Here is a 13,686-nt window from a genome sequence, read left to right as displayed (position 1 = left end):
ATGTAAGGCATTAGAGAAAGCCTAACAAAAAGCTTTCCTGCATGCTTCTTCACATACAGTTAACTATTAAACATGTTTAAAAACTGTTTATTTTCCTCCTTGCTTGTATCTCCAGAATACGTAAAAGAAAAACACACCTTAGCATTACATTAGAGGAAAAGGTGTACTACTCCATCATCTGCATGAAGGTAGGTTAGCTCAGTGCCTGGTGTGCTGCTTCTCCAACTTTGTTTTTCCTAGTGCTCAAGCTTTGGGCATACATGATTTATGGCCCAAGGTTTAAGGCTGTTTCCTGGAAAGGTCTCTTCTGGGAGGAGAGGAATGGGCTGAAGAAAGAAAACCATTGTTTGTTAGGCAGGATATCTGGAAGTGCTAAATCAAGACTGTACGTAGCATTTCAGTCTCCCAGCGATGAAGTGGGATCGGACCTCTCCATCCTCAGAGCAGGATCCAGCTCCAGCGGGCACCATGGCTGGGCACTGCAGTAAGCCGAGAAACGAAAGTGGCATTAAAAGCATCACACCCCACAGGGTGAAGCAGTGACCCAGCAAAAGGTGACTTTGCTGACACGTGTTTCCTCAAAAAACGGGCAGTGTCTATGAGGCTGCTGTCTGTGCCGCCCTCTTGACGAGCTTCCCTTCACCAGCCGGCTCGCTTTGGAGACCAAACTACAAATACACCAGGAGGGACACAGACACGGTGGTGTGGGTGCCAGGAGAGAAGAGGTGAGGGATGTGGACAAAGAGAAGTGCATTAGCACAACCCTTCCCTGCCTGCACCGGCAGCGCACGAGGGAGGCAGCCTGACCGGCCGGTCATTGCGTTCTCACCAGATCCCATTCTGGCAGCAGAGGACAGCAAGTGAGGTTAAGCTGGCCTTGCACATTTTGTCCCAGATGTGGTCACATATCTTAAAGGCCTTTCAGATGGACCTCCCTGCCTCCGTACGGAACCGGCTGGCTGCTGCAGGGAGGCGGGTGGCACTGGGTGCTGGTTTAGGTGGCTGCGCCCCTGCGGGGATGGAGAGAGCTGCACGCCGTGTTCTGCATTCCCAAGGACGTGCTCCTGGCCTGGCAGGGGACAGGCGTTGCTGCTGATTCAGTTACATTTGAAAAACGATACTGAGCAGGTGGCTCAATAAACTAGTGCAAATCTGACCAACGTGCAGGAATATTATTCTGCCAGACTTTTTTTACTTAAGCAGTAAACTTGTGGGAACAAGGCAGAAGGGCAGCATCTCCCGCGGAGAGGTGCTGTGTCCCGGGCTGCTGCTGTGTACATTGAGCGTAATGCACACCTGGAGTGAACCCACCGTGGGAAGAGCATAGCTTGTCTTTAATACACATTTTTACTTTTATTTTCTGATTTTTTCTCTTTTATTCCATACAAGCTGGCAAGCAAACCCGTTTCAATAAATGTATCTGGAGAGGGAGACAAGGTGTCCTCTGGCAGTTTTGAAGCCCATGAGAACCAGTCATAGATCATATTTAAATGTCAGCCCTATTGCAGGCACATCACTCTCCAGCTGCTCCCATGTTAGCCTACTGAGAGGCCGAGCTGGTTAGAAGGGCTGATTCATGGCCCAGCAACACAATTCAGTTTGCGCTTGTTCATTATTTATAGAAATCAGAAGCATCCATGTTCTGGCTAGATCAAGTTACAAGAGCAATGATGGAGGAAGGGTTACTGTTTCGAATTAGGCAGGGGTTAAGCAGACCTGCTGGAGACCACAGTACTTGAATGAATGGATTTAATGCATTCTCCTGTGTGTTAACGTGGATGTTCACTTTTGGGAAGGTCATGGGTGCTAAAATTTCCTTTAGAGGAACTTACACGCTAGCGGTGAATAGAAATGACTAAGTCAATGTCTCTCAAGGACAGCCGAGAAAATCGTAGGTTAGGCCACATAAGTGGGATATTGTGGAGAAGAGCAGCTGGAGTCAGAGACCCTGCTGCCTGGTTTCATGCGATATGTGAGTGCAGTCAGGACGAGGACCCTTGCAGGGTTTTGCTCAAGCCTTATTCATATCCCAGATATTTTTTTAATCATACACTGTAACATAGCAGTGCTGTGGCATTTGAATGATTATGTCTTTTTGGCTGCATAGCGATTTACCTTTATAATTGCTGTGTCTGCATTTTGGCAGCACTCAAAGTCTACAGCCAAAGATCAGGATGTAAAGCACTTCACATCCATAGGATGAAGACAGTTGTTTCTGCAGTGGCCTTATGGCAGGAAAGGGTAAGAGCTTGGTACAGCAGCAAGGTGAGGAACCTATGTAGTCTTACTTGTTTTGTCCCCAAGTTGGGAAGGGCTGAGTAGCATCAACATGAAGGTTTGCCAGAAGATCACCAGCGTGTTGCTTGAAACAGCTGACAGCAGCTTGGTCTGAGCGGCCTGACACCTGCATTGGCAATGGCATCGCTTTACCTCCGTGTGCCAGTAAGGACAGTGCCTCTGAGAGCTCCCAAATGCTCCTGAAATCAGACCGGTAAGGCCATCGTCAAGTGCTCCATGTTAGACAAGCCCATGGAGGTAGTGGGGGACAAGGCTGGCCTTTGTCCCTTGTCCACTCACGCCCTCTGGATATGTGTCATTTTATGTTTCGGTCAGAAAAAAATCTCAGCTCTTTAGGTTGCTTGATTAGTAACTGTGATGGCACCTCTAGGTGAATCTGTAGACACAAAGTCTACAGTGATGATCTACTTATTTTGCTTGTAAAAGGTAAAACAAAGGCCAGTGATTTGTCAAGTTAGTACCTGGGGCATATCTCATCCTTTGGCTCTGTGCAGCCAGAAGAGTTTAGCTACTCATCCGAAGTTTGATGCCTAACTAGAAACCCTGGAGGTGCAAGTAGATCTTAGTGATATCACTGGAACAGCAGAGATGCCATAAATAGGGTGATAATTCTAGCAAAGTCCCTATGCACAGCAGCATTTCTTGGTCAGCTCCAGGTTTTGGGATACACTGGGCAATACAAAATGCAGGGCTGAGTGTTTCAGGTGAGATTCAGGTAGTTAATATGGTCCTAACTGAGAAAGTACTGTCAGGATTTTTCTGCTTGTGTACTTCTTTTCTGCGGTGTGTGTATCTCTCTCTCTCCACCTTCCTCCCCCACCACTTTTGGCCAGAATGACATTCTTTGTCCTCGTTTGCAGATGTATTATTGCTTTGAAGTGTCAGCATGAGCTCTGTGATATGGGGACAAGATAGTGTGGCTACTTCATGAGAACATTTGTCCAGAATGGGTCCCAGGGCGCTTTCCCAATGAATAAACTCCTGCAGTGATTACCTGCTTAATTATTAAATATGGCAATGAAAACATTCACTGTTAGTCTCCCGGAAGATCGTAATACCTAACTACTGTCCAGAGCTAATTTTCTGAACAATAATTTAATACCCAGCACAGATAAGCTGCGTACTTAGATTGAATACAAATGATGTTTCAGTGACATGAATTATGGCCTTATGCTGAGCATCACTATGGCAACTAATGACATCACCGCAGGCTTCAACCTGCACAAAACCCAACTTCTGAGGGTCTCTATTTGTTGGCACAGATCTTTTGAGGACTTTTGGGGGTATGAATATGTAAGCACCACAGTGTTGTCAAGGGTTTGCTATGTATGTTTACTGTCATTTGAAACATTTATTCCCTTTGTGGTTAATGTTGTTCTCATGAAGGAAACCTAATGAAAATTACTGTTTGTATTTGGTTAGTAACATTTGTTGATAACATATGGTCTGGGAATGCTTCAGCAAATAAGAGCTTTTTAATAGTAAACAGAGATATGAGTTCTATAAAGCAGATGCTGTCAAAATACACAGTGTAAGGTTGGATATTTTCTTACTTTTGCCTCTTACCCAGAGCAAGATTGTCTTCCTACTTTCCCTGCTGGTGACAACACAGGTTTTTTTAAGAGAGAAAACATAACCTGTGACCTGAAGCTGCAATTAGAAAATAAGGTTGTTTCTTGGTTCTTATGTTTAAAACATTTACTAGGTAGCTGATGGCTCACACATGAAAAAGATCTGATAGTGAGGATCTGAGTGGACTGTAATGCTGTAGATAATTTATGCCAAACCTCTGCTCCCTGGCACTGGTGGCAGTTTGATGCATCGACATAAAAGGTGAAACATGTGGAACAGTGACACAGGGAGAAAAAACTCCAGAGCAAAGCTGAAGAAGAATTGAGTTCGTTAATCAGCTCTGCACTGAACACACTCATCTGCTAAGCTCAGTTGGACAAGATTTGCTCATTGGAGAGCAAAGCGTAAACCCATACTCCATGTGCACAGGAAGGAGTAAATTATTTTTCCCCGATAACTTTCCAAATGCAAAACCTGCTGTTTGGTATTTATGTTTGAAGAACATCTGGTCACTGGACCACATGTCATCTGAGCCTTTTCCCGGTCATTTCAAGGTAGCTGCCTTTCTTCATCAGAGGATCTGGTTTCAGGACAGTGTAAAATGAGAAAGTTTCATTAATAGAGTAAGGGTGAATAGAAGTGATTAGTGAGATATGGTATAAGCTCTCATCTGACTTGCAGTATTCTACGTTGCAGTGTGTGTTCCATCACATCACTCGGAGATGTTATTCATGGCACACTCTTGGTTTCTTCTAGTTTACAAATAGCACCATGTCTGTGATTCTTCTTCAAGCTTGCTTTATACACTTTGCGTGAGTTTTGCAGTGTGATGAATTTTCAGGCTCTCTGGGAACAATGTAGAAATCTAGCTCACAATGAATTATAAAAAAAAAGACAAAGAGAACAAAAAAAAGAAAAAAGAACAGGTTTTATCTGCTAGTTTCATGTTGGGCCTCTGCATGATCTGATGTTCAGGAGCATCCTCCTTGCAGCGCTGCACTCTTTCCCAGTCCTACCTCTGCCCTTCATCTTTGCCTGAGCTCGTCTCTGCTAACAAGGGAAAGTGCAGTTTTAGGAGTACTTTGCTTAGCTCTGTCTGGAAGTTTCTGTCTGGCTTTATTTTAAAAAGTTTCTAACTTTCTAAGCTGTAGAAACAAAGCTTGAAACACAGCTGTGAAGTCTCAAACATAAAAGCATCATGACTTTTTACCCCTCAGTGTAGAAGGTATTTTCTTCTCTTCTCTGCTACTTTCAAGATTGTTTAAAGCTTACAAATAGGCATTAGTTTAAGTTCCACTTAATTTTTGTTTCATGACCCTCTTCAGTCTGTGCCTGTTTGCCAGAGGGGACCATTTTCCTGTATCTCAAAAACCTTAGCCCAGGTGCGTGTTGGACATGTTGGTGTGAGTGACACCACTCGTGGAGGCTCTTCATGAGCCTATTTGAAAAGCTGTGGTGTTTCACGGGTTTCTTTTCCCTACCATCTCTCTAAATCAAAGCTGACTGCAGTGTAAGGTCTGGGTATCCTTAAGAGAACCCAACGAGGATGCTCGCCAGCGCAGCTCAGGTGAGCCCTCGCGGTGTCACCAGGCAGCAGCTCCAGCTGCAGCACGCTGCTCGCTGGGATGGGAACAGGGCCCAGCAGGAAAGTCCCTGAAGCAGAGTGCAGTGAGCTGTGGTCAAACTGGGGCTCTGTCCTCAAAGCTTCCCCAAGTGTCTGTGTCGAGAGAGGAAACCTCTAGCGTGACAGGGTCAAGCCCATCACCGGACCTCCCTCCGGAGGGCTGCAGGGCTGCTGCGGTTCCCACACCCGTGTGGGGAAGGTCACCTGTGGGGTGGGCTCCCCTTGTACAACTTAAGCCAGCAAGTTTGGCCATAGGTGTCGGCAGACAATGGCTGGGATCCTTGAGCCTGCAGGATTCCATGTGGAATGAGTTCATGTTCTCTGCACGCTTGGGCAGCAGGTTGCAGGAGCTTGGAGACGTCCTCTAGAAAACATGAATATCTAGAGGGGATTTTCGCATACTGTGGGTCATTCAGCCTCTGTAGCGCTCCTTCCCAAGCCACAGGACCAGCCAGGGGGTGACTCGTGGAGTACAAATAGCAGAAGGTGGTCTGGGTTCATTGCATAGTTGGAGAGGTGGCCACTTCCTCGCCACTGCCGTCCCATCTCCGAGGAGCTGGTGTCCTGCTCTGCAGTCCCAGCACACTAGGATTACTCCAGACGTAATGGCTTGAACTTAAACCTGGGCTGGGCTGGAGGACTGGGCTGGGGCTTGGAAGAGGACCCAGGTTAAACTGGGATTTCTTCAGAGAAAGCAAACCTCACTATCAACCTGAAAAGGAGAGCTTAATTAGCCAAGAGAAGAGCAGAGGCATGAGTGATTGCAGATGTCCTCGATCCTCAACTTCTGTTGTGACTATACAGGCTGTCGCTGCAGGAGACATATTGTTCTTTCTAAATAAAAAAGTTCTCTTAAATTTGGTTTCATGCTGCTCCCAAATACTCTCTGGTGTTTTTTCCCCCCCCCCAAAGAACCATCATGTGTTTTCCAAACATCTGTCCCACATTTCCTGAAGATGATAATTAGTGCCCTTGTCACTCAGACAGCCCAACCACTTCGGCTTGTGCCAGACAGGACATTTTCAATTAACCATTGCACACCTAAGCAATAGTGCTGCTGACCTGCCAGTGGAGCTGAACATCTCTCTTTCTTTATTTTCACAGCTGGGGCACCCAAGGAGACTTCACAACAACACATGCGCTTCCTGCAGTGAAGGTGAAGCTGTTCACAGAGAGCACAGGAGTGCTGGCTCTGGAGGACAAAGAGCTTGGGAGGGTAAGGAGATTTTGAGTTTAATAATGTTTCCTTCTGGCCCTGCTTTTCTAGAGAAATCTCTCCTGTACGGAAATATCTTTGGAGCACAACATGCTCTGCTTTTTTGCCAAGCTTCAGGAGGGGGAAAAAAAAGCAAGCTCTCCACTGCTGGAAAGGAGTGCATCTCGCATGCTGTCTTTGTTGTGAGTTTTTAATGGCAGGATTTCAGCTGGCTGTGCCTGCACTGAGCAAAGGCAGAGGATCTTGTGTGCAATATTGGCAGTCCGGAAAGCCTTAGAAGTTGCTTACGGAAATGGACATTCCTGAGGCAGAAAAGGGGATTATGCTGAAGCAAAAAGAGGGGATTTAAGTTTGGCAAGAGAGTGTTAAGCTGCTCTCATATCTGCTGAGCAGCCGGTGCACGGTTTGAGCATTTGAAAGCACTGACTGCGGTACTCACTGCAAAGGACTTGAAATCCTGGCTGCCCCTGGGGATTGTGGCTGAACTGGTGGCTTCAGTGGGGCTGGACTGGGGAGTGAAACGTGGGGGTTCTTTGCCCCCATCAATGGTGTTAGTAGCAAAGAGCTCAGATTCCTGGGGTACTGGCCACAGAACCAACCTTCCCACCCCATCTCTGCCCCTCACCTGTGGTCTCTAAACCAGCACCCTGGGCCCGGTGGCCCTTCATCACTGCAGCCCACAGCTCCCGAATATCTGTGGACGACACTTTTCTGTGGCTTTGGGACACTTCAGTTACTGTCCGTGGATTTTTTTTAGCTGTATAATTTGTGTTGGCCCCAGGCATAAGTGGCAGCAAACCCCCTGCCATGCCTTCCTCAGCTGTTCAGGGGTGTGGGATCAGCATGGTGAAGACCCCATGAAAATCACTTCAGGGTGAGAGAGGCTGCGCCTTACACGTGGGCTTGGAACCTCCCGTGTCATGGCTCAGCATGGCCTGAGCGATCTCCAGGAGCAGCCTGGGCTCTGTCTGCCCGGGTCTGCAGCACACCTTGCTCTCCTCCCTATCTACGTGGCCATGGCCACGAAAGCGATGGCCAAGGAAGCCACTGATCCTGTGGCAAGCCCAAGTACGGTATTTCCAATTGGTTTCTCGCTAACTCCCGTGGCTCCTTGTGCCTTGACACTGGCGAGTCTGTGTCCATATAAGAAAGTTTTTCCTAATTCATGTGGTTTTGTGTTCATCCTATTCATACAAGTGCCACACATCCTTTCAGGTCCTAGTGAGCTGTGGATTTAATTTATATTTTTATGGTGGAGAGAGCTTTTGTCTCATATAATTTATGTTCATTTTAACTATTTGTGTTTTCATGTTCATGTAACATTCTTTGTTCTTGCACTTGGGAGAGAGAGAAAAGCAAAGCTACCCCTTTTTTTCTCCTCTCAATCTTCTCTTCAAAGAGAGTCACAGCCTCTTCGGACTTTCGTCATCCACACCTCGATCCCTCCTTTCCCCTGTGCTCCTCCTTTTTTGACAAAGGGGATGACCCCACTAGGCTGCAGTACTCCAGCCAAAGGACCTACAGTTGCTTTGGCGCACAGCATCATAATATTTTCAGGATTATTTTCAAAACCTTCTTCTTCAAACAGCCCGGCACTCCTGCCTTTATCCGCTGCAGCATGCTGAGCAGAGCTCTTCACCCAGGCCATGATGCCATTCAGGGCTTTTTCCCCTGAGTTGTTACACTCAGCGCAGACCCGCTTGCTTTCTAAGTCTTGTTTCCACTGGCACCCATAAGCGGTGCTGACTTTGCTGGTCTCGGGAAGCAATTAGCTGTGCGTGTTGTTCTGAGAAAGACGTCAGGCCCCAAAGCAACCCCTCTTGCCCTGGAACGCTGCTGAGCCAGCCCCACCAGTGCGCTTTAATTCCCGGTCCAGCGGGAAGCCGTCCCTCGGCTCTGAGCTTCTGCGGGCCGAAGGACGCGGGCCAGCGGCGGCGAGCGCGGGGAGCCGGGCGGTGATTTCCCCTGGCCCGTGGCCACCGGCGCTTTCAGGCGGCCGAACTTCAAAGGGATGCTCGGTGTGCCCAGAGCGGCCGAGAGATGACGCGTGTCTGCTCAGGCTGCATTAAAGATTTCTTCTTTAATGAAATAATGAAACCGGGAGCGTGTTAAGCCCTTGGTTTAGCTGTTGGAGTGGGCACGAACCTGTCTGCACGGAGAGAGAAGGGAAGCAGGTTTTATACACAAAAACACCCATGCTCAGCCGTCCTTTGAGAAGCGGCTTTGTGCTCTGCCAGGCATGTACAATGCACACTTTCTATTGCAAGTGTTAAATTGGCAAGCGGCCGGCACTCCTCATTTCACCACTTTTATCCACGGGAGAGCTGGAAAATGCTCCCAAGCCCTAAACTGCTGGATGGGCGGCTGAAGGCATGGGAATACATCCTGGCCCTATTGAAGCCGGTGGCAAGGCTCCCACGGATTTCAGCCATGCCAAGACTTCATCTACAGAGAGCAAGGAGGGGAAGAGCCATGAATTACAACAACACTGGGCAAAGTTTATGCACCTTTTGTTGAAAAAGAGTTAGAAATCAAAGTAGAGAGCATCCCAAACACCCTGAGTGGCTGCTGCCTCACTCAGAGATGTGGTTTAGTGCGAGTCTATGTGCTTGCATGACCTGCCTTGCAGTGGGGGTCCTTGGATACGGCTCAGAGTTTGGGTCCATCTGTGTTTCTAACAACACCTAGTGCGGAGGACTCGCTTCTCATCTTCAGGATTTGCTTAAATATGTTTTCTTCCAAGAGTGATGCAGTAGAGACTGGTGTTGCTCAGTTATCTATGTAACTAATAACAGCTTCAGATTCCTGCCAGAGAAAGCATTAGTCTAATTCAATAAAAGAAGTGATAAATAATGTTGATGAATAAGGGTGAAGTCGAGAATCTACTGATCTTAACCTCAAGCTTTGGAGGAGGCAATAAAATAATTTTTAAAATCATTCATCAGAGGGTAATAGCATCAAAGATATTTTGCTGGAAAAGAGCCCCTAGGTTGTTGACTCAGCAATAAAGTTGAAGAGCAGAGGAATACAAGATTATAGTCTGGGCTGGAGTTTGGCAGGAGCACAGACTTAAGTGTGAGCAAGGAATGAGTGATGGCAGGACATCAAATAACCAGGGTGAATGCTGCCATTTGTAAAATAATTTGCTTGCGTAAAGGTTAATGGATTTAAAGGAGATTCATCTCACTATGGGACAGTGGAGACTTGAATGAATTTGTGCCGGGCAAAGTCGCCTCTGAGAGTGAAAGCATCAGAAGAGGAATGGGCGTAGGAGGGAGAGGGTTAAGCCACCTCAAAGGACACATACGGAAACACCAGGAGAAGACGGTGGATGTGGTGTAGTTCTGGAGAATACTCTGTGGCCCGCTGGCTGAGGGAGCTACTCTGCTTTGTAGGGGTAATGGGTGAGTGGGAAAAGCACAGCTGTGATCAGGAATGATTACTAGCCTCTTGGAGCCTTTCTGTTTCTTTGATGAGCCAAGCACTTCCATTGGTGTTCATCTGCACAGCTCCACTGCAGTCAGTGGTGTCGCACTGATTTACCCCAGCTGGAGACCATCCCATCGTTCCCTCGCTGCATGAAATGGAAGCAGAGAGTCCTGCAGCCACTGATGTTATGACATGGGTTGCAGATTTTATCTGCTGTCATAGTGCAGTCAGACACACCAGCCTACCTAAAATGTTGCCTACTGCTTCCAGTCGTAACAGTAAGCCAAACACCAAGCCAGCTTCCCCACAACCTGGTAGTAGCAATCGATGAACCATTTTAGGTAGAGCTTTCTGAGCCCTCAAAACAGCACACCTCACATGGGAAATGTCAGGAAGGCTGGAGGCTGACCAAGTTGTATGAGCCTGAAAGTGGGTGACTGCAGTGGGCAACCTCAGCAGAAAAACTTGTTGCTGGTTTGCTAATCACATTAGTCCACCATCAGTTCTAGACTGGTTTATCTGGACAGTTGCAAGTTCATTTACCATGATCTTTCCTTAAACGATGGGAACTGATAACGTAGTTCTTTTCTGCACAATCCCATGAACAATGGCATAGTAGATGGAGGAGCCAAAGAATATATGAACGAATCTCAAAATAATAAGCTATACTTTAGAAAAGCATTAAAAAGCCATCCTCACTGATATGAATATAAAGTTCCAGATTGACTTTTAGGGCAAAAGTAGTTCATCTGATGTGCTTTTGTTCCCCATTAAAACCCATTTTGTGAATAATTTTTCCCTTTAACATTGTTGATTTTGACGCTTGCAGGTTGTTCTCCACCCTACTCCCAATAGCCCAAAGCAATCAGAGTGGCACAAAATGACTGTTTCCAAAAACTGCCCGGATCAAGACCTGAAGATCAAGCTTGCCGTGCGAATGGATAAGCCTCAAAACATGAAGCACTCTGGGTAAACACTTGTCTTGATCTGAACTCAATTTGTTTTGAATGTGCATTAGAAAATTTCTCTTTTTTGAGATTCTGGAAGAGAAACACTTTTTCTCAAGTTCACTGGAGGTCAAATGGAAGTTAAATATAAAAATGGCCTTAGTTCAGTCATTTATAATGCACTTTCTATATTCTTAGCATAGTCTTTTAAATGCATATCAGCCAAACAGTTTAAATTTTAAACAGTATTGCTCAGGAAATTGCAAGGTTATTTTTTTTCCTGTAAGGAAATAATAGGTGAGCTGCCTGATGCTGTTACTGAGAATGGTATAATTTCCTAAGTTATTCTGTGTTTCCCTGTATTGACTTCTCAGAACCAAAAGCACAGTGCACCTCCCTCCTGAAATAAACCCCAGTGTGATTGTCATTATTTATACAGAGATACACAGCACAATTAAATAGCAGTTGCCTGGAGCAGAACTAATGATCTGGAAGGTTAAAAGGGAAACCTCTCCCTTCAAGACATGAGTGTCAGAGGATCTGGGGCCAGAGGGATCCCTGACTGCCACCCCTGGCTTCCACCTTCGTGCCACACAATTACAGATTAGATCATCCCTGGGAAGATCTAGCTAACGCCATTGGCAAGGCTTTCCTCTGTTTGCTCTACAAGAGCTGAGGATGTCATAAAAAATAGAAACTGTCCAGGAAAGTCACTGTTTTGGTTAACTCTTTCTCCGGTATGTTTTTGGTGCTATAAAAGTGACTTTGTTTTTACTTTTATTTTCATAGTGTTTTGTTAGATTCAATCCATTATTAGATGGTTTGGATCACTCATCTTTTTTTTAAATTCCGTCTACTCCTCCTCCTGTCTCCTCTGCTAATGAGATCAGAGCCAATAGCCACATGCGGCTTAATTTTTCCACCACGATCACGGACACCAAAAGCCAGAAAGCACAGTTCACCTGTCATATTTACTTCCTTGACTGTAGCTGATAGCAACAGGGCTGAGCAGTCCTGGCTTTTCTCAGGCTTTCTTCTGCTAACATTTGATTTACAAGATGCTGCTTAAAACTATGTGGTTTACAATACTAGCTTGCTATCAGAAGAGAGATTGTCTTCCCGTTGATGTTAGTGGCAATAGCAAAAAGGACAATTATTACCCTGTTCTTGAACTAGACAAGGACTCAGTGCCCACATTAGCATGGCTTGGTGTTTTGTGGCTTAAACGTTCACCAAGAGTATGCTGGATCTCTTCTGGCATAAGGAACCACTAGCATAACCAAAAAGGAATTGTTTTTCTATTTATTGAGCCAGAACTAAAATCATTATAAAGATACATAAAACATATTAATGCTGAATAATGTCCTTGTGTTTATTATTAGTCTGGTGCTGCCACTATTTTTGCCAATCTTTGTATTACAGTGTTACAGTGGCCGCTTCTTCACAGAGATTAAATGCTAATTTTGACATTAATTTTAAAAGTTAATTCCTCCTTTATAGAAAACAGTAAATTCACTCCTTCTCAGAAATTACTCAGTTTGCTTGAATATCTGTAGCCAAGCAATTTCTAGGAATTCATCTTAAGCTGTTCAGCGAAGTGTCCTGGTTTAGTCCCAGTGGATACTGGGATCCTGGGGACTGGTTTTGATGTAGTAAGTGTCCCTCTGTTTGACAGCTCCCCTCAGCCAAACGATTTTATGAAAGCTTAAAGCAACATTTGGGTTTTCTCACCCTTAATTCTTCCATTCTTCACCCATCTGACTGTGTCGTAGCTATTCACTGGCTTTGAAGACCTTCTAAATTCTGAGCAAGTTGTGAAAGACAAGGAGGAGGAGAGAATTAATACTGTGTAACATTAAGACTCTGGGAGCTTTTTGTGTCACTTTCTTTACAGGTTATTTGTTCAGGCTAGAAATAAACACATTCAGGAATGCTGCTGAGCTTAAGAGTCTTGTAATTACTTCTGCTTGTGCATTAACTTCAGTTTCCAGGTGTAAAGAAAACATACTGAAAAACAAGAGAACAACATGTAGTCAGTTGTGTGCTGAATTCACCTGTTCTTTTCTCCTAGGTATTTATGGGCCATTGGTAAAAATGTTTGGAAGAGATGGAAGAAACGATTCTTTGTCCTGGTCCAGGTAACAGATTTAACTAGAAGTGATCTTAAATCACAACATGAAATATTTAAATCTTTCCTCTGGCCATTTTCAGTGCTTTGTAATTGATGCTAAGCTGTGGTTCTGCGTAGGGTGCCTGTTAAGTCATGGATTTTTTTCTAAATGTATACATCTTCTCAAGGATATCCCAGTTGCAGATCTCTGGCCATGAGTTTCCTGATGCACACAAATACTTGGTGAAATGGAGAAGCAATTTTAGTGAGGAATTAATGAGATGAGGAGGAAGGTCAGTCCATCTTGGCTGGAGGTATTTGGGTGCAAATGCTCCCTTTTGAGCCTCCAGGTAAAATCTGAAGTCCGTTGAGATCTACAGACGTTTAATCACTGGCTACAGCAGAGTCAGTATATCGTTCTTGACACTTATTTTGCCTTCATGTTCATTACTGCCTCTCATTGTCTACAGCTCTCATCGATCATATTGCG

At 45.4% G+C, this 13,686-nt stretch overlaps 1 protein-coding gene across 2 annotated transcripts in view; it reads left to right on the top strand.

Annotated features, from left to right (window-relative positions):
* CADPS (calcium dependent secretion activator) overlaps positions 1-13,686 on the top strand; it is a 222,069-nt gene that overhangs the window by 100,330 nt on the left and 108,053 nt on the right. For both annotated transcript variants that reach the window (XM_049826416.1, XM_049826415.1), the window contains exons 7-9: positions 6,599-6,710; positions 10,969-11,108; positions 13,158-13,224. In XM_049826416.1, the coding sequence (XP_049682373.1) occupies positions 6,599-6,710; positions 10,969-11,108; positions 13,158-13,224 (319 nt within the window). The remainder of the gene's footprint in view (positions 1-6,598; positions 6,711-10,968; positions 11,109-13,157; positions 13,225-13,686) is intronic.

This window comes from Accipiter gentilis, chromosome 23 (assembly GCF_929443795.1).
Source record: "Accipiter gentilis chromosome 23, bAccGen1.1, whole genome shotgun sequence".
Lineage (NCBI taxonomy): Eukaryota > Metazoa > Chordata > Aves > Accipitriformes > Accipitridae > Astur > Astur gentilis.
The sequence above is the reverse complement of the archived record's forward strand: the minus strand, read 5'-3'. Positions and strand labels throughout refer to the sequence as shown.